The sequence below is a fragment of the Sander vitreus genome, chromosome 18 (genome assembly GCF_031162955.1).
Source record: "Sander vitreus isolate 19-12246 chromosome 18, sanVit1, whole genome shotgun sequence".
In the NCBI taxonomy this organism is placed as follows: domain Eukaryota; kingdom Metazoa; phylum Chordata; class Actinopteri; order Perciformes; family Percidae; genus Sander; species Sander vitreus.
The window spans coordinates 22,668,084-22,688,085 of NC_135872.1; the positions used below are offsets into that span (position 1 = coordinate 22,668,084).

A 20,002-nucleotide genomic window follows, 5' to 3' on the forward strand; every position below is an offset into this window, starting at 1 on the left:
GTTCTGCGAGCATTTATTAACGGAGGCCTGATTCGAGTGTGGAGAGTGGGGGTGTAGCGATTAGGGCTGGGTATCGTTCAAAAATATTCAATACCGGTACCAATACCAATACTGTGACTTTGATACCGGTTCCTGGACGATACTTTTTTTTCCCCGATACCAATTTTAGAAAATAAAAAGAAACGACATCATCACACATTACGGTACAAATCTTTTTATTTATTTTTCTGCTCCTACAGCGTGAGCCCCCGTCTCTATGTCTCTACGACGTGTAACGTTAGACAGCCAATCACAGACATTATTAGAGCTTGGTAGAAGCATGCTGCATGCTGATTGGCTCACTGACTCTGGTGAGATTTGCTCTTTAGGTGTTGAAATTAGGCGTTGAAATTTAGTATTGAATGACAAGGCCTTTTTTTGATACTCGATACTAAGGAGACAATTGGGTCGGTGCCTAAAAAGTATTGAATTCAGTACCCAGCCCTAGTAATGAGACATATTATATATGCGTCAATATATCGACTCAGTGATCAACGAGCCAATATTATCGATGCAATGTGAAAACATCAATGCATATCAGCTTTGAGATGCTCTTTCATTTTGAAATTCCCACTTTATATGTATTCTGTTTATTAGATGAATAGTTAGTTTTTAATTGAAGTGTATGGAAGAGCTCAGTCATAAAATTGTCAAATCATATTTTAGTTGCTGTCTGTGTTGTTGATGATAAACGGAACTGTGTTAAATGGGCACATGATATCTCCTCATATCGATCACAGGGCCCTGAATTGAATCCAAACCAAAAATCGTATTGTGGCAGACTTTAGGATATAAAAAAAATATATATATTGTATCACTGTCCAAAGAATCAATATAATATTACATCGAGGGGAGTTCATATAAATGGGACTGCTTGAATTTGTTGATGAAAACCACGCGTAGCGATATATAATAGTATTGAGGAGGTGACCCATCGTGATGCATTGTGATATGGAATCGATTCAAACAGAATAATGGTAATCGAATGGTGAAGATCCCCCCCCACCCCTAGCAGCAGTGGCCCTGTATCCAGGACTGGTGCGCCCCAACAAGAGCTCTTAAAGCCGCTGAGTGATGCTCACCTCAGCGCGCTTCAGCATCTCCCACTTGTTGAGAATCTTCATGGCGAATACCTTGTCAGTGTTTCTCACTTTTACGACTGCGACCTGCAGAAAGGAAAGAAGAGTTGGGAGCGTTGAGAAACAAAAAAAAAAAAAAAAACAAAAAACGTTTCAATCATTTGTGTGACAGCAAAGTCAGACAAAGAATGTGACACATGTTCAAAACACATACCAATACGTAGGAAAATAACCAGGCCGATTTAATATCTTATCCCTGAAGCAAGTGGAAAAATAAACCCAAGATCTGCACAGTGATAATTCATGTGTTATCATATTCCATAGCGCCACAAACAGCAGGCATACAAATTGGAAGCAAAACAAAAACAAAAACTCAAGTTTTCATGGTTAACAACAATGACTGAAAACGGTGTGCTGTAGTAGAGGGGAGATCATCTCAGCACTTAAACATCATTACACTGGTGGCCTGGGGCTTTTAGGCGCCTAGCTTGAACCCCAACGCCCCCCCCTCCTCTTTACGGAAAAAAAGTAAGAGTAAGGTGAGACGAGGTGCCGGGTGGAGGACTATATTGACAAAGGTCGGCTGTAGCATACAACAGGACGAAGTCGAAAAAGCAAGAGACAAAGGAGGGAATATTGGAAGAGGACAGGAGGAGAAGAGGGGGAAAGGAGAAGGGACGAAGGACAAGCTGAGGAAAAGGAAAGGACAGAATGAAGAGAAGAAAGGAAAGCAGAGTGGAGCGGGGGGGGGGGGCAGGAAGTGACCACAGGGACTAAAGTGCTGAGCTAAAAGGCCAACAGATGCACTCCACCTGGATCCACACACACACGCTCTCTCTACTAGCAAAATCTGCCGTTTGAGAAAAAAAACTAGAACACTCCTCTAATCACTGCGCCCAATGAATACTAAATGGGCACAAATCAATAGTACACGGACAGATGTGGACAGATTTAACGGCAGGGTTCAACAAAAAGGGTTGCTCGATGACCCGGGGGCAAGTAAAACAGCACGTCGGGCAAGTGGGTCGGTTAAAAAAAAATACTGTTAGTCTGCTCCACTGAACTCAAGGGAACGGTCAGCCGCCATCTCTCATTTTGTAGTTTAAACATTTTAAATTGAGGTCAAATATAACAATTTACTTCAGTCTTCGTTGTTATTTGATAACCATTCGTATAAAAAAAAAAAAAAAAAAAAACTATTTGTATAGGGGCCAGGAAAAATGGACTTGGAGGCAAGTGGAATTTTTTCTCCCCACTTGCCCTGGAATGGTTTGCAAGAAAGTTGGTGATCGTGTATTTTTGATGTGGTCGTAACTACTAAAATCACAAACGAGCCGTAAAAAAAAAAAAAGTGTGTGTCGTTAACGATCCAAATCAGCTTAAACTATTTACTTCCCACATGTATCCCTTTACCATTTTAGATCTTACACGCACATACACACACACACACACACACACACGCAAACGTCCAATATGAGTCACACTTATGACCCACACTAACTAAAATTGACAGTAATGTTACATTTAGAAATTGACAGAGGAGTTGCTTTTAAACCCTGGATAATGAGGCGCTGCACTGTCCAACCTCTCTATTACAATCTCACACACTCAACTGATATTTAAACCAACTCAACCCACATGACTAAGCAATGCAATTGATTTGAGATTTGAGAAAATTGGGAGATCTTAATAGCTGTGAGTGTTAGCCTATCAGCCTAACCGCATGGCTTTTCACACGTTTCTCATACCCTCTTGTACCGTCTTCACAACACAGCAACTGCCAACTATCCCTTCACTGATAATTGCCATGAGATACTCGCCCCCGCCCCCCCCCCTCCCAGCTCTGGCTTCCCATTTTGCCAAAAAAGGAGCTGCACACAAGCTGCTGTGACAAACCCCTGCAAGCTGACAGCCAAAGCACATGTTCATGCAAACTTATCTCCTGGCTGACTTCTTTAAGCCTCCTTTATAATTTTTGTAAGATTCTATTCATCCAAAAGGCAGACGTCCATTTTTTATTTGGCCTCTTTAATTGTTAATTGTGCATGAAAATATGCTTATAGGCAATTGAAAAGGGGAAGAAAAAAAAAACAGCAAATAAACAGATAGAAAGTAATTTTTAAGCGCAAGCACGGACACAGACACACTCACACACACACACACAAAGTGAAACAAACACAGGCGCCCTATGCAACAGAGGGGTCTGTAGTCTATTAAATGAGCTGGGGAATGCTGCTAATGCAATACAATGATAACATTCCTGCAGTGTTTGGATTTCCCCTAGTGATCCCTCACCAGAGGAGGAGAGGAACGGAGGAGGAAGAGAGGAGGACAGGGGGGAGTGCACTGTTCTTGGCAGTGCCTGGCTGTTTTTGTCCTTTTCTCTATCTATCTCTCCCTGTCAGGCCTGCTGTCTACCACAGGGCCCAGGAAAGCCTAAGCACACACTTTACTTCACTATTGCCGTCTGTATCCATGGCTGAAAGTATGTATTGCAAGTGTTTTCTACTTGCGGTTTCTACTTTTTGTTAGCTGAGAGCGTCAACCGAGTCTTCAAATTTGGTTTTATCAGTTTGGATCTGGAATGAAACGAACCACAGGGATTAATCTAATTATTCAACAGGCCAAGTCCTTTTTCAGAGTGGCAACGACAGACTGAAAACACGGCAGCTCTCTGCAAAAATTGTGGCTGAACAGGCGCCTGGGTGGCTCACCTGGTAGAGCGCGCGCCCATATACAGAGGCTCAGTCCTGGAGGCAGTGGCAGCGGGTTTCGGTTCCGACCTGCGGCCCTTTGCTGCATGTCACTCTCTCTCTCTCTGCCGCTCTTTCATGTCTATGCTATCAAATAAAGGACTGAAATGCCTCAAAAAATGCAACAGAACAGCCAATGCCATATTTACAAGCATTTGGCTGCTGACTAGTGTTTCGAATCCAGTGTTTTTTTGACCCAATGCAACAAGTCCTCAACAATCATCCCGGTTCCCAAGAAGCCAAGGACCACAGGACTTAATGACTTCAGACCCGTCGCCCTGACCTCTGTGGTTATGAAGTCCTTTGAGCGCCTTGTGCTTTCTCACCTCAAAGCCATCAGTGACCCCCCTCCCGGACCCCCTTCAGTTTGCCTACAGAGCCAATAGGTCTGTAGACGATGCAGTCAACCTGGCCCTCCACTACATCCTCCGGCACCTGGACTCCGCAGGAACCTACGCCAGGGATCCCAGGATTGGCACAGCCAAGGACAAGGGCAGACCGCAGCGTGTCATTCGATCAGCTGAGAAGGTGATTGGCTGCAATCTGCCGCCGCTCCAGGACCTATACGCCACCAGGACTCTGAAGCGTGCTGGAAAGATTGTGGCCGACCCCTCCCACCCCGGCAACAAACTCTTTGAGACACTCCCCTCTGGCAGGAGGCTGAGGTCCATCAGGACCAAAACCTCACGTCGGAAGGACAGTTGTTTCCCCTCCGCCTAACAAGGCCCGGAAACCACCCTGACTCTCTCCACACCCCCTCGGGCTCTACATGCCACTGTACTTAATCTGCTCTTTTTATCTTAATTCTTACTCTCTTATTTTTAATACATTCTGTGTGTGTGTGTGTGTGTGTGTGGATTTATTATATATATATATATATATATATATATATATATATATATTGTTTGTTCTGTTTAACCTATTTGTTTAACTTATTTTAGAGAATGTGTGACATGCACCTACAACACCAAAACAAATTCCTTGTATGTGTAAAAAAACATACTTGGCAATAAAGCTTTTCTGATTCTGATTCTGAAGTAGTTAGCCTAGAAATCTAGACGCACCCTAGCGGGTCAGTCTAGCAAAAAAAAATGGAAGATTTGTTCGGAGTTTTGCCGACTGGATACGGCAAAAGTTTAATCTATCAACTGGCGTTGCTCTGGTTGGTTGTAGCGCTATCCTACTGCGTGCAGAGAGAATATAGAAAGTTGACCCCGCCCCTCGGATTGAGCTCCGTCAATGTTGAGTTCCCAGACCCAACATCTTGATGTGGGTCTGGCTTGTCAGGCTAACAAGTAGTGCAATAATGTCTAACACTGACTGACGGCCCATGACTCCACAACAACTATCGTGATGACATACATCTTAAGCAAGGCTAGCCTTTGGAACCAGAAACTAACTCTGGCATTGTTTGGGACAAACACTATCCACTGAGCACCATTAGGCCTGATTGTGTTGGTGAGGAGTCCTAATGGGGGCATTCTCAGAGGCAGGATGCCAGCACACACTGGTCCATTCATCATCAGACGGGCTTCACCACGTCACACACCCGCGCCATTTCTCTGCCTGCTGCTGACAATGGGAGGATGAAATCAAAACATCCTGCACTCATGATCTCTCGACTCCCTTTCTGACTCCCGAGGATTTTTTTTCTTGACTTTGTTTTCCTGTGTCTGCCCATCTGGGTGTGTCTCTTATCTCCGTCTCTGTCTGTGTCTGTTTAACTCTGTGACTGTCTGTTCCCATATCTCAGTGTCAGGTCTGTGCTCAGTTTTCAGACCAAGAAATCATACGCTTATACATTTTCTTGAGGCCTTCCAAAAATACACATTTTGGTTTTTTTAAACTTGGTCTGACTTTAGGCTAGATGGCTGTTACTACTGTCATCCAACTGGAATATCATCAGCCTTCCTAACTTTGGCATGCCAACAGCCATAAGAAAAACTGGAAAATGTTCCTTAAGGTAGCAGCGCTTACAAACTTGTGTTTGTTTGTCAGACTGCTGCGGAGAACAATTTCAGCAAGTCTTGCCTTAATGAGATTCATATCTAAAATGAACAAAGAAAAGAAACTGTAATTGCAGTCAAAAAACAAGCTAGTTTTCTGCCAGTGGTGGCCAGACAATGGTGAAACCAGTGTTTCTCAAACTTTAGACCACTTTCCCAATAAAGAAATGAAAAAAAATCAAGGACCACCTAACTGCCAAAATTAGGGCTGCACGATAGGAAAATAGGATATTACTTGTGATAAATAAACAGATATTAAAGTGTACTCAGTTCTGCGGCTTTCAGTGTTCTTCTACAACAAAAAAGAACGACCGTTACTTTTTAAAGTGCATTTTTCTACTCATATATTCTTTCAACTAACACAAAAAAAAACGTCTATCGCAATATGTTGAAGCCTTTTGCAATGTGTATATAGCGCCAGTTGATACTGCGATGATGATAAAAATACGACAGCCCTAGCCAAAATACCCCCCAAAACAATAAGCCTCATACTTCAACGGTATATTACAAATTACAGCCAGATTAAATGCCAGTTTTTTTTACAAATAGCTTACTCGCTCATTGTCTCTGTTGCCATCTTAATGAGGAAGAATGGTGCTGCTTATGGTCAGACATCGGGGAAGCAATGTCAGTCTCAAGCCATCGATCCAACCCGTCAGTTGACAGGAACCGTAAACTTTATCCCTCCGTATTTCCTTCACACGGCACGCTGAGCATTTGTAACATAAAATTGGAGGCGTCAGTGTGCTGAAGTACGACAACACAGAAATAACAGCCGATTTTAGGCCTTTATTTTCATAGGGCAGCTGAATACATGAAGGGGGAGAGAGGGGGGGAATGACATACAGCAAAGGGCTGCAGGTCGGAATTGAACCCGCGGCCGCTGCGGTGAGGAGTAAACCTCTAAATATGGGCGCGCGCTCTACCAACTGAGCTACGCAGACGGCCCAAGGGTCCACTTTTAGAAATGCTGCACTAAAACAAAAGCTGTGCAAAAACTTCAACTACGGGGCGGCCCTGTTAGAGCGCGTGCCCCGTGTAGGCTCAGTCCTTGCCAGCGGCCTGGGTTCGAATCCAACCCGCGGCCCTTTGCTGAATGTCTTTCCCCCCCCTCTCTCTACCCCATTTCCTGGCTCTCTTCAGCTGTTGATATAAAAAGGGAAAAAAAATATATCTTTACATTTTTTTTTTTCCTTCCAACTACTTCGACCACTGAGGGAACATGACATACAGCTTTGGCCACACGCTCCTCATGCCTCATGAGTTTCTTTTTTTTTCTGCTACATTTCCACATTTCTGTAAACGGCAACAATCCTGATGATCAAGCCCGTACTGGCACAGCTGACTTGGTGAAAAGGCACTGGAATGTTACCACAATTCATGGATCGCACTACATCGCTGAGCACAACAAACACACACATACACACACACACCAGCAATCCCTATATTGGCTCTTGGTATTTTGTGGTCCTGCAGCTACATGCTGGCCATCTGTGCCCAAATCTATCTCCTTCCAATAATCTATCACTTTCTTGACTCCTCCCCGTCTCTCCCCACCTATCAGCGTGTTTTAAAAGAACTCAGGAACTCACCAACTTGTTTGCACAGACGTGGAATAACACAATCAGAGATTCAATGTTTGGAAGCGTGTAACTTGGCTCACGGTGATCAATTCCGTATCGAAACCCCACAGCTTCTGACAATCTATTAAAGAGGCATGCGATTGTCAAGACAATTCTGTGCAATACCTGTCCCGCCAACATTCCTCGGCTTTGACATCATTACCTGAAACCCAGTGACAAATGTATTTTAACATGCCTTTGGGCACACATAAAAGGCAAAAAAAAAAAAAAAAAGAAAAACATGCGAAGCCCACACTGGATAGTTTCACTGGCACCAATGCATGTACTGCTCATGGGTTAAATGTGAACCAAGAATTAAAAGTGTTTTCAAGCTGCAAGTAGAGTCATGCTCATTCAGCAGACCCAATACTACACACTGCTGCTGGAATGCAAAACACTCTTCCTTTTCTAACTCTAATTAAAAGTATAAGGGGACAAGAGAATATAGCCTGCTGCTGCCAGGTATCGTCCCGACATCAAACCGTAAAAAATCTTTGTCTCGAGGAAGAAGATCTAGATTTTGATACGTCTCCTGTCAAAACGTAGACAAAAGAACAAACGGTACAAATGAATGCTCCACTAACTGACCAGCTTAACACCTGCTTCTTGTACAAACCAAAAAAAAAAAAAAATTGCAGGTTCACAACTTGCGTGGTAATGGATTGCTGCATGGTTAAGTAGAGTGTAAAAACCAGAAGGTATGTTACCTCTCCAAACGCTCCTCGTCCAATCACCTTGAGGATCTCAAAGTCTTCCTTGTGCAGGCGCATCTGCTTCACTTTGGAAGTGAAGGGTTTCGCTGTAGAGAGAAGGAAGACGTGAGGTTAATTACAATCAGCCAAATGTGATGACTTGCACTTTAAAGTGCTCATATTATGCTCATTTTCAGGTTCATAATTGTATTTAGAGGTTGTACCAGAATAGGTTTACGTGGTTTCATTTTCAAAAAACACCATATTTAGTTGTACTGCACATTGCTGCAGCTCCTCTTTTCACCCTGTGTGTTGAGCTCTCTGTTTTAGCTACAGAGTGAGACATCTCACTTCTGTTCCATCTTTGTTGGGAGTCGCACATGTGCAGTAGCTAGGTAAGGACTACTAGCCAGTCAGAAGCAGAGTATGAGGGCGTGCCACGCTAGCAGCTAGGCGAGCATTATAACGTGTGTTACAAAGTGACCACGTTTGTCTCTGAAGTAAAGGCTGGACTACAATAGAGCTGTTTGGAGCAGTTTGTGAACAGTGTTTTCTGTTGGAGATGGTAAGTCCCTTTGGGGTGGACTTTGGGCTTTTTCACTTTGTAAACCTATAACGTGCACAAAAAAATATATATACAACACAATAAAGGAAAGGGGAAAAGCCAAAAAGCATAATATGAGCACTTTAAGCAAAGAAAACAAATATATAGTCCGAACACAAAAGTGTCTAACTATATTGATAACGAGATGAGTTGCTACCGGATCTGTCTGACCCGACTCGGCAGGTGATTGATCGATCGCGTCCTACGTTGGCTCGGCAGTTAATCAGAGCAGCCCGTCACAATGTCAGGATAAAAGAAACCCTCCAAAACCTCAACGTTTTTACAAGTCGGGGGGAAATAAAACAGCCAACGGCTCAATCTGTCTCAATCAGGTGTTGATGCGTGAGGGAAGATAGTCAGATAGTGACTTAATGTCAGACTCAGTGGGGAGTGAAACCAAAGCAGAGGGACAGACACGGAACTGTAGCGGAGCCAAAGTAGAACACTTTTTAATAGCAAATAAAAACGCCGATACAGATGATCTGCAAACGGGCCGATAATCAGTCTCTCTCTAATGTTAAGCGAATATTTTTTAACAGTGATCTGAAGACCGTCTATCATTTTGACAGATTACGACACTCAGGGCAATCTACCGGTAGCCTGGTCCTACCAGACTCTGGTACATTTCATTTGTACAGAGAGTCTGGCCACTCTCCATTGACAAGTGTTAACTTCCTTGAAGGGCGGGTACTCTGTTGCAGTTTAAAACTATTGGATCTGCCATAACCAATCGCTAACGTTTGGTCGTGACGTCGGCTTAGCATCGCTAGCGTTAGCCTTAGCCAACTCCTTCGCCACTAACGGAGCGAGCTGGAAAATTTAACTGTTCCTGAACCCCGTGGGGAGGAGGGCCACGACATCATGGCCACCAACACAACTCAGCAAAGACTGTTCTTGCTCGGGCTTTAACTTCTGGATATTCGGCAGCGTTGCCACAACGGACCGAATGACTTCGCTCGCATCTTTCTCCGCCGCCATTACGGAACTACAACTCAAACTAGCGCACGACCTCAACGTCATCGTTCTCAGCCACTCCCTCTGTTCGCTGATTGGACCGCCAAATATTTGGCCGGAGAAAACCCAAGAATATACCGCGAACACAGACGGAGTACTGAAGGGAAAGTCAGGCTAATCTACCGTAACTTCAATAATTAGTTTGCAATCGGTACCAACAACGTTATCTTTACTTCACCTGGCTCTCCTCCCCACTGTGTGTGTGTGTGTGTGTGTGTGTGTGTGTGTGTGTGTGTTGAGAAGCAGGAAGGCTACATTGCCTGCTTGCCTCATGAATACATTGTTCTGTAGCCTATATATTAATTATTACAAAAATGAAAAGGAATGAATAACAATGACCGGTCTTATCATTACAAAAAATTTGAAAGTAACGGGTAATAAGACATTATGATGGTATTTTTACGACCCTGTCCGTCAAAATGACGAACAACAAGAAAGTCTGATGAATACCCAGACTCAGCATTGACTTAAAGCTACTGAGGTTAGTTTTAAGGTCGTATTGACCACTTGGACTATCATCAATGATTGTGAGCCGACAGGAGATCAGTCAAAAGAAGTCAGTGCTTGCCACTTTTGCTAACCAATTACATGAGGGGGGGGGAGGAGAACCCCAACTACAATGTACATGTTCATCTTCGTATCAGCAAACTCCGCCCCTCCCCCCAAATATCCATTGGTGGAGTTGAACAAAACTGTTATCCTGGCCAGATGGAAGGGGTTCAGGCATGTTCTGTGTCAGAAGCCCAAAATGAGAAAATATACCCTTATCTTCTGAGCCAGGCTCATGTGGTAAACCACTATATTCCCATACCTCATGAAAGGCTGTCATGCCTTTTTAAATGCACTTTATCAAAGTGTTATATAGTGCTATAGCACATGACACCGGACACAGGGAGGCTGAATGATAAAGCTAGCTATTGTTAGGCCTGCACTTGTGGTTCCTGGTGGAAAAAGGAATCGGGAGGGATCTGCGAGAGTCGCCAGCGTTCTCTCACAAAGCTCAACCGATTCCATCTATGGCTGACAAAGTCAGCGTTTCCCTCATTTGTGGAGCGCTATTCAACCACTTCCTGGTTTACATGACCCCAGCATGCCAAGGATAACGTGCAATGGCTGCAAGTTCACCAAGGTCAGCATACTGGTACACTGATACTCTGATAACATAGAAAAGTAAAAGTATACCTTAACTTTTTTATTATGAAAAGTTTCCTGCCTGTCTATATTTAAGCATTGCTTTTTTACAGTGTGAGTGTGTGTGTGTGTGTGTGTGTGTGTGTGTGTGTGTGTGTGTGTGTTTGTGTGTGTGTGCGGAAAAACGCCTGCCGAAATAAAACAAACAGATCACTCACAGCTGGACAACCTCTCACTCTCACACTCCCTCCAGACTCCACTGACAGCTGGCCTGGCCTGGCCTGGCCTGCTATGACCACAGGCCAGAGGGAAAGCAGGGGCCAGTGCAGTCAGTGTGCCATTAGGCACGCATTACTACAGACCATGTACACGCAGAAACGCACACAAGCAACTTGGCCATCGTACTGACTAAGGCTGGGAACAGCCGACGAGCATTTCACTGCAGAACAGTTACAGAGCAAGTAGACCAGAAGCATTACAACTACGTCTAAGCAGTCGATCAACCATGTTGTATTTGGGAGTGTGATCCTACGGCGGCCGACAGGGGGCAAACGCACTGCAACTTAATGAAACACACGCAAATAGACAAAACACAAGCAAATTAAGAAAAACACCTTCATTCATTTGACCACACACGCGCAGCATTTAGCAAACGCGCTGCAAATACACACAACACAACCAAATACACATACCAACACAAGTTCTCCAGGCCTCTAGGGGGAGCGCTAAGTGGAACAACTTGATTTTCGACCCCACTGAGAGAGAGGGAGAGAGAGAGAGAGAGAGAGAGAGAGAGAGAGAGAGAGAGAGAGAGAGAAACAGTGTGCAACTGCTTTGAGATCATAGACTGTAAATATGAAGTCCATGTTTGAGGTATGTTTTCTCTCGTTTGGTGGGTGTCTCTCTAGTTCATTGGCTCAGGTCACAGGTGATACCCAATCAGCAGAGACGTTGTCACTGCCCTATGCGAGTCGCGTGCAGATGCGAGTTGCGCATGCGTCGCCTTGCCACGTGTAGCCTACAAGATGCTAACGAGAGACTTCTGTAATGTCAACACAGTAAAAACGGACCCACGTAGTTCGTTCACGGCTGGCTACAAGTTAGCAGCCAAACGCAACAAAGGCTGTCACTTGAATGGCGTTTTGAGCCAACGTTAGCAATCGAACAATCACAGATAGCTAAAACGTTTTTGAAATGATTTCCATCGTCCGTTACTGTTTGCAACGAGAAAAGTTCCAGTATGACACGTAATGCCGTAAACCGTTTAAATCTGAGCATGCGCAACTCACATCTGCACTCGACTCGCATCGGGTAGTGACAACGTGTCTGTAAACCCGTGGTAATAAAAAAAAAGGCACAGCGCTCTCTCATCGCAGGGTCGAAAATCAAGCTGTTCCACTTAGCGCTCCCCCTAGAGGCCTGGAGAACTTCCGTTGTGTAATCTGCAGCGGTTTTTTGTTGTTGTTGCATTTGTTTTCGGGGATTGTGTGCTTTTCTTTTTGCATCGTTTCTGTATTTGCAGCGCGTTTGCTAAATGCGGCGCATGTGTTGTCAAATTTATGAAGATGTTTTCTTAAATTTGCGTGCGTTTCGTTAGGTTGCAGTGCGTTTGCCCACTGTCGGCCGCCGCCTCAGGCAAGCGAGCAGGACATCACCACCAGTCTGTAAAAAAGTGTTCTCGTGCATCCTTGCTTCCCTTTCTCCATGCGTTATCTAACTGAGAGTACATTTTCCAACAAAAATACAAAGTCTAGAAACAGGGAATGACACATGGCGTGCTGGCCTGGAAAGACCCCATAATTCATTGCTAGAAACAACATATATCGAGACTGCAGTACAGATGGCTGGCAAAATACACTCCAAATTTAATTTACTGCACTATGTTAACCACAAAACCCATCTCAGGCTATAAAGATGTAATCTCTGTGCATTTTAATATGAAAAGGTTTGGTTCTGCCACAGATATCTTGGAGAGATTGTCCTCCATAAGGACATGTGTGGCATTGTGTGATTTTACGATGAGAAAATAAATGTCTTTGATTCAGGAGAGGCGGATCACATGCAACTGCCAAAGTGTCTGGCAGACAAACTCATAAAAAAAAATTTAAAAAAACGAGTCAAATGTAGCACCGTTTGGCTCAGGGCTGCTAGTCATTTCCACTGCACATCCAAGTTTTTGCAACTGATTCTCTGCCAGAGCCAACCAGCCAAACCTGACATGGTATGTTTGCCAGGGCAAAAAATAATATCAACAACTACATAATCCCTTTGGATTGACATTAATTCGTGTATCAAAGCCACACAAGTATGCTGGAGTAGCAAACAATTAGACAAGAGATTAGAACCATTTCATATGGTGGGGGGGGGGTGTTAACTTAAATAGGCACAATGAGTAGGATTTTTCAAAAATCATCCCTCTCAATCATCACTTACGACCCACTATAAGGAAACCAAACGTGAGTGAGTCGGTGTTTGGCTTTCACCATGAATTCAGGGGGGGGGGGGCGCGCGCTTCTGGTGTGGTTGAGCCGGGGGGAAGGGGTGGGGGGGGGGATGGCAACTTTGAATGTTGTGTTTAAAAACCGCAACAGAGAAACTCTACTAATTCTGCCTTTCGGCCTCAGATTGGCTTCAGAGAGAAAACTGTAACTGGATTCTTCTTGCATTCTATTTCAGCTGATGTGTAAATAATGAGACTTTCAAGTAATTTATGACGGTTGTCCGTTACAAGTCACAAAGAAGTAGGCTACATCTGTTCTCTGAAATAAAGTCATCATCATCCTCAGCGTCATGGGCTTGGGTTTGAAGTAAATGCATGAGAGGGACACATTTGTCTTGTCTTGTTTGGTATTTTATATTGCATTTACAACTTGTAAATGCAAAAAAGAAGAAGAAATCTGAAGAATGGAACCCTTGTAAATTACAAGTGTTAAATTCTTCAGATTTTTGTGATAAGAACTTTTTTTTATTTTTATTTTTTATGTATTGTTAATTGCCAACATGTCTTAAATACAATAGTAAAGCCTTGGTAAGCTAACTGGACTAGGACAAGAGCTATACCCCTTCAGGTAGCCTATATCAACATCTTTCATTGAGGACAGCCATATCAATATATACCGTTATCTCAAGCGGAGGGCTCCATTAATGTATCCCTCGGTACGTCCCATGGCACTTAAATTGCCTCCTTGAAGCCTCCACTTGCCTCCCTTCCTCACGTCTTAGTCCTCATCATCAGGGTTGGGTACCGTTTGTATTTTTACGATTCCGATGCCGAACCGGTACTTTTAAAACGATTCCTAACCGATTCCTAAACAGATTCTTGAAAAACTGAAAAATGACATCAAAGAAAGGCTCTTTTATGGAGTTTTTTTTAATTGAAAATTATTTAAATTTAACAATATATTAACATTTTAAAGTACTTAAATGTTTAATAAGTAAACCTAAGTCACCTAACACACAACTACAATAATTTAACAATAAATAACAGTTACACTATTAACAAGTAACAACAAAATAAATGTTGAGTTGGTATGCTAACTAAACCAGCTTCGAACTTTAGCAGTTCTTTTGCAGACAAATGACCATATTTGCCTTCTCTGGCAAGATACCACACCTCTCCTGACTTATGGCATGTCCTGCACAGGAGAAAATATTTCAGTCGGAACCGAAATTTGCGTTCTAATCCGGTCTGAATACTACCGTTTGCGTAGGAACCGGATCCATAGTGGAACCGGGTTTCTGTACTCAACCCTACTCATCATGGGAGGAGAGAGGAAATGAGCAATGTGTTTTAAGAGGGATGAGACGTCCTTTCCTCTGAAGTTTCATATGAATTTTTCAGCTTTATGGGCGGAGTTAGCAACTCCTTCAGCTGCACGGTTTACGGGAAGGCTGCTCTCGTGTATCCTCGGCTATAGCTCCTCGATGCTCGCTCCTCGCTCCTGAGACGGCCTTCACCGAAGAGGGACAGAACAACTTCCGGGTTCAGCCGAGGACCGAGAAGTCGAGGAGCTATCAAATAAGGGTGATTAGATTCAGCCATAGCGTGCACAAACAATGCAGTCTTATTTGCCCCCCCTATCAACACAAAGGACATTATCTGCCATGAAGTGTTACGAGTAATTCAGGTAGACGAATGTACATTTTAGAGACACACCTTTGGACACTGCTGGTGCTTCACATTCAGTTGTCATCCCGATTCAGAAGTGTTCCCACTCAAAGACCAGTGCTGTAGGGGAGACAGCTAGGCCACACCTCTCAGTAATCTAAATTGCCTTGCTTTGTCACCCCATCTTCTTCATCTAAACTGATCTGACAAGGTAGGATTATTCACCGGTAGTTTTTGAACTATATAGCTTAAAATACACGCACCTGATTCCCTTCTGGTTTAACTCTTACTAATACAAGTCATAGCTAAACAGGGTGACAGGCCAAAGAGTAGGGGGTAGGTGAGAGGGAGCAAACACTGATTAGTAGCTGGCATGCTGACTCAGGAGCTCCACTAAACCAGCCACATGAGAAATGTCTTTCATCTCTGAGCCAGGAGCCCACAGGCCCCGTCCACAACAAAGCGAACACACGCAAACACATGTGCACGCACGCACACGCACACACAGCAACATACTACATAAATAAATAAATGTATGTGGTCATACATGTTAACTCACGGGCAAAATACACAGGTAGACCTAAACATAGCAACTGTTGCTATGACAAGGTGTGGTAGGAACCCCTGGCAACACTTGGACAAGTGACTATCCAAGCTTTAGCATGACTGGAGCTCTTTGTTTTCATAGGGTTTTGCAATGTGTAGGGCAAGAGTGAGCCAAGATTGGAAAAAGATGCACGTCAGTCACATTAATGCACTGCGTGCTTTGTGGGGAAGACAGCCATCCGCAGTCGCACTGTCATTACACAGACATGAAACACAAAAACAATGAAAGGCACACATACACATGCAGCATGTACTGTGCAAAATACACACACATGTTCAGTAGTAGGCCTTAGGACGCAGTGAAACTGAAAAAACATGAGTGACGCCAGCTAATCCACATAGCCAGACTGGTTTAGCCCAAAATGCAGAGTGCTTATCAGGCCCATCTTGCTCCATACCGACAAGAGAAGTCAGAGCCATATTTGTGTGAAACTTGGTAACTACAGGCAAGTGTGTTCACTTAGCAGCCGGCCCACAGATGACATGCTCCCTACTCACAACAGGCCGCAGCCTGGGTCTCTTCCATGCTGTGTGTCTCTAGGGTGTGTCCTTTTCTGTGTGTGTGTGTGTGTGTGTGTGTGTGTGTGTGTGTGTGTGTGTGTGTGTGTGTGTGTGTGTGTGTCATGAGTAGCAAGTATTACAAAGCCTGTTTCTGTGTGCGACTCAGTACTGGGTGGAGCTACATTCTTTTTTTTTGGTAATAAAAGTAACTAAACTTATCAGTGACATATCTTTTTTTCACAAGCCTTACTTGTGTTACTTTCCCCCCCCCCTGATGTTCCATTTCATTTTCAGAATAGTGAAAATAGTAAAGAAACTACCTGAAGTATTGCAATACATCGCAAGAATGCTGTCTGTCAAGGCGCTGTTGTGAGTTTGCGAGTCATGTTCTGTGTTCTTAAACTGCACACCCACTATTTAGGTCAATATCGCAAAAAAAACAAACCTACTTAGACACCTGACGTACACAGTCTGTCTAATACTTTACCCAGTCACAGACCAGATGAGTGTGACACCCTGCGAAGTCAAAGTCCCCACACAGCGTAGGTTTTATATATATTACAGGGCTGTTAAATGTTTGTTTGGCTTTTTTAAAGAGAAAATTGTAGATCTAACTTCAGAATTACTCAAGCAAAGGAACCACAGGGCATGTTCAGTGCCTGTGTGTATGTTTTATACCGGATGTACGTTGAGTAAGATGAACTGTTTGTCTGTGGCTTAGAGCTAAGTTGTGCATGCAACATGAGTCATGGATTTCCAGGTATCTATGTACTAGGGCTGCAGCTATCGATTATTTTAGTAATAGAGTATTCTACCGATTATTTTGTAATCGGTAAAAAATACTTTTGTTTTTATTGAAGAGCAATATATAATGGTTTGGTTTCATTTTCGGGAAAAGCTACATTTTTATTGCCTACATTGCTTACAATATCATCTCTCAAAAAACTAAACATTAAGTACATTTAGTGCCATATTACATCGTTTTTAAAGAAAACATTTTCTGAAATGCAATAACAACCTCAAACTAAGGCCTACATTAAACGTACATAAACATTACCTTAAGTTGTGCAACTTAACTTTCAGAACTACAAGTTTCAACCTGAGACTGATATGTATATAGGCCTATATGTAAATATTAGTCATACGCGACCTATTTTCATTTATGCATTTGATTACAATGTCACACAGCTCTGTTACACTTAATGCTAGTAGATTGTTGATCAGCTGTTTCTCTGTGACGAGAGAGTGAGAGAAAATGGTGCCAACAATCAGCTGTTTTTCCGAAGGGGTAGTCAACAAGTCGGCTCTTTAGATCAGATTGGGGTCACCACTACGTATTTTCTTGTCTTTGTTTTTGGCAGTTGTTGTGTTTGGTGTAGTTTCATCGTCCAGACGACTCTGTGATTTACTTTTGTCGGGTCCCCTTCGTGGAATGGATGATTAAGTTAGACTCAATGTTTTCTGTTGAGATGCTGAAGCATTGACGTTGTGCTGTTATTGTGGTGAGCTAGTTCCATTTTGCAGTAGAACACACTGTACAGAGTTTTCGTTTTAATTATGTTTGAACTGATTCCAAACTTTGGACACTTTCTGTCGTTTTCTCCGGCCTGTCTCTTCTCTTAGCCCCTCTTTATTAACGCTCCCGTTCTTCATTTTGTAATCTGCGCCGTCAGTCTTCACGGCATGTGTCGCCAGCAGCGTCAGCACCGGTGTGCGACAGTAATAAGCATCCGTGCGGAAACGCCGTGAGCGATACAACGTTGGTAACATTGGTTTAACAAAGTTTTTTTAGTAATCCAATTATTGGAGTTACTTGAGGAACTGTTTCAGCCCTACTACGTACATATGTATTTTTTGCCTTTCCCACAATAGTTGATGCAAGTTCAGTAGACAGTGAAAGGAAAAATCCACTAGAGAGAAGAAAGGCCGGGTTAGCTCAGTCGGTAGAGCAGGCGCACATATATAGAGGTTTACTCCTCGACGCAGTGGCCGCGGGTTCGAGTCAGACTTGCGGCCCTTTGCTGCTTGTCATTCCCCCTCTCTCTCCCCTTTCATGTCTTCATCTGTCCTGTGAAAATAAAGGCCTAAAAAAGAATCCAAAACAAAAATAAAAAAAATGAGAGAAGATGCATCACTCCACTGTTGGAACTACAGAAGTGCTCAGTCCACTTGCAGCTGAGCTTTGGTAAACGTGAGTACTACAATAAACAAATCCTCCTGTAGCTCTAGCTGCTGTAAACTAGCTGAAAAAACGGTCCCAGCGATTTTTGGTGGCATTTCTGATAAGTCGGTCTGATGTATTCAGCTCGAGGGAGAAAGTGGCGTTCGGGAGGACACAGAGAATGCGAGAGACGAAAGAGAAGGCATCACATACTTGGGCCCGTACAGCAGCCGAGCCAGTTACAATAAGTGTCCGACCCTTACAGCCGCACCGCACTCAAACCCCATCCCCAATTCCAGAGAGGGACGGAGGGACATCTGGAAGCCATAACGAGGATTATTTACAACCACAGTGAGGTAATGACAGAAAAATGCAGCTTGCGAGAGAGACAGGGGAGAGGGAGAGATGGAGAGAGAGTGTGAGAGAGGGAGAGAGAGAGTGCGAGAGAGGCTTTTGAGGAAATGACATGAAGAGACCCCGGGGTTGCCTTTCCTTCCATCGGACCAAGGCAGGACCGCAGGAAGGGGGAGAACACCTCATAAGCAGGCTCAGAGTTTTCCCAGACTGAGTAAACCTTTTGATAAGGAAATGCTCCGCGTCATAAAAATAAAGAAGTAAATGATAGGCCTGAATAACTCTGGCATGTCATAAATGGCATGACTACGGGCCTGATGTTTTTATGGTTTAGTGTAGCAAGCGTTGAATACAGCTGATGAAAATAAAAGTGAAGTCACTGTCTCTAGGAATTCTGGCATTTAATGATCACAAAATATGTTTCCCCCGTACTTCTTCTAAAAAGTCAAATAAATGTACCAGCTTGCAGTTTCCTGTGAAATCACATGGACACAGGCTTTTTCCTAAATGATGCTGCCGGGGCAGGCTTGTCTGTTACTTTACCTTCTGATTCAAAATGGCTACGTACGTGACATTTCCTGGCCAATGTGTCAGCACAGCAGAGACCCCGAAGCCAACTCGAGCTGGATCATTTTCCTGCTACAGCGAGTTCTTCACCAGAAATCGGCCCGTGATTCCTGACACAAAGTGCAGTAGGTTCAGGGTTTATACTATCCCCCCAAAAAAATGCTTATTACTTAGCAGCCACATGAGAGAATGAAGTATTAATTTGCTTTTTTTTTTTTTTTTTTTTTAGAAAAAATACCAAACTGTTCCGGACCCATCGTGCCCTATTAGGCTTTGGTCTCCTAGAAATACCGGCTGCTTTATTACAAAAGTGCTTCCTGGTGAAACAAAGATAAATACATCTGAATAAAAAGCACACCGAGGTCATCAAAGGAAATATTAAAGCTGTGATCCTCGTAACTTAAGTCCTTAAAAGGGAAAAGGGACTCGGTGCCAGGAGCACTTCAAAAACACAGCCCCTTTTAGCAATTCAATTGCAAGTGGCTTGATAACATCCAGTAAATTACCTAAATTACAGATGGAAATAGAACCAGGTCCCTTTATGCCACAGCCAGAGGTTCTCCTGGCAGATGTGTGTAGGGAGGCCCAAACAACCACGACAAGGTTTCACGCTCTCTCGTATGGCACATGCACAGCTGTCTGATACCCACAGGCGGTGCCAGGGGGGCACCGACAGCGCCCAGACACAGATGTTGCCATGTATGACGCGTGTCAGCTATCAGAGAGGTGGGCCCGCAAGTAAATCATTGATAAGCACCGGAAATT

At 43.6% G+C, this 20,002-nt stretch overlaps 1 protein-coding gene across 5 annotated transcripts in view; it reads right to left on the bottom strand.

Moving 5' to 3' along the window:
- cdc42bpab (CDC42 binding protein kinase alpha (DMPK-like) b) overlaps nucleotides 1-20,002 on the bottom strand; it is a 98,953-nt gene that overhangs the window by 54,182 nt on the left and 24,769 nt on the right. For all 5 annotated transcript variants that reach the window (XM_078275086.1, XM_078275085.1, XM_078275089.1 and 2 more), the window contains exons 2-3: nucleotides 8,207-8,298; nucleotides 1,122-1,205 (exon numbers count right to left, since the gene is read on the bottom strand). In XM_078275086.1, the coding sequence (XP_078131212.1) occupies nucleotides 1,122-1,205; nucleotides 8,207-8,298 (176 nt within the window). The remainder of the gene's footprint in view (nucleotides 1-1,121; nucleotides 1,206-8,206; nucleotides 8,299-20,002) is intronic.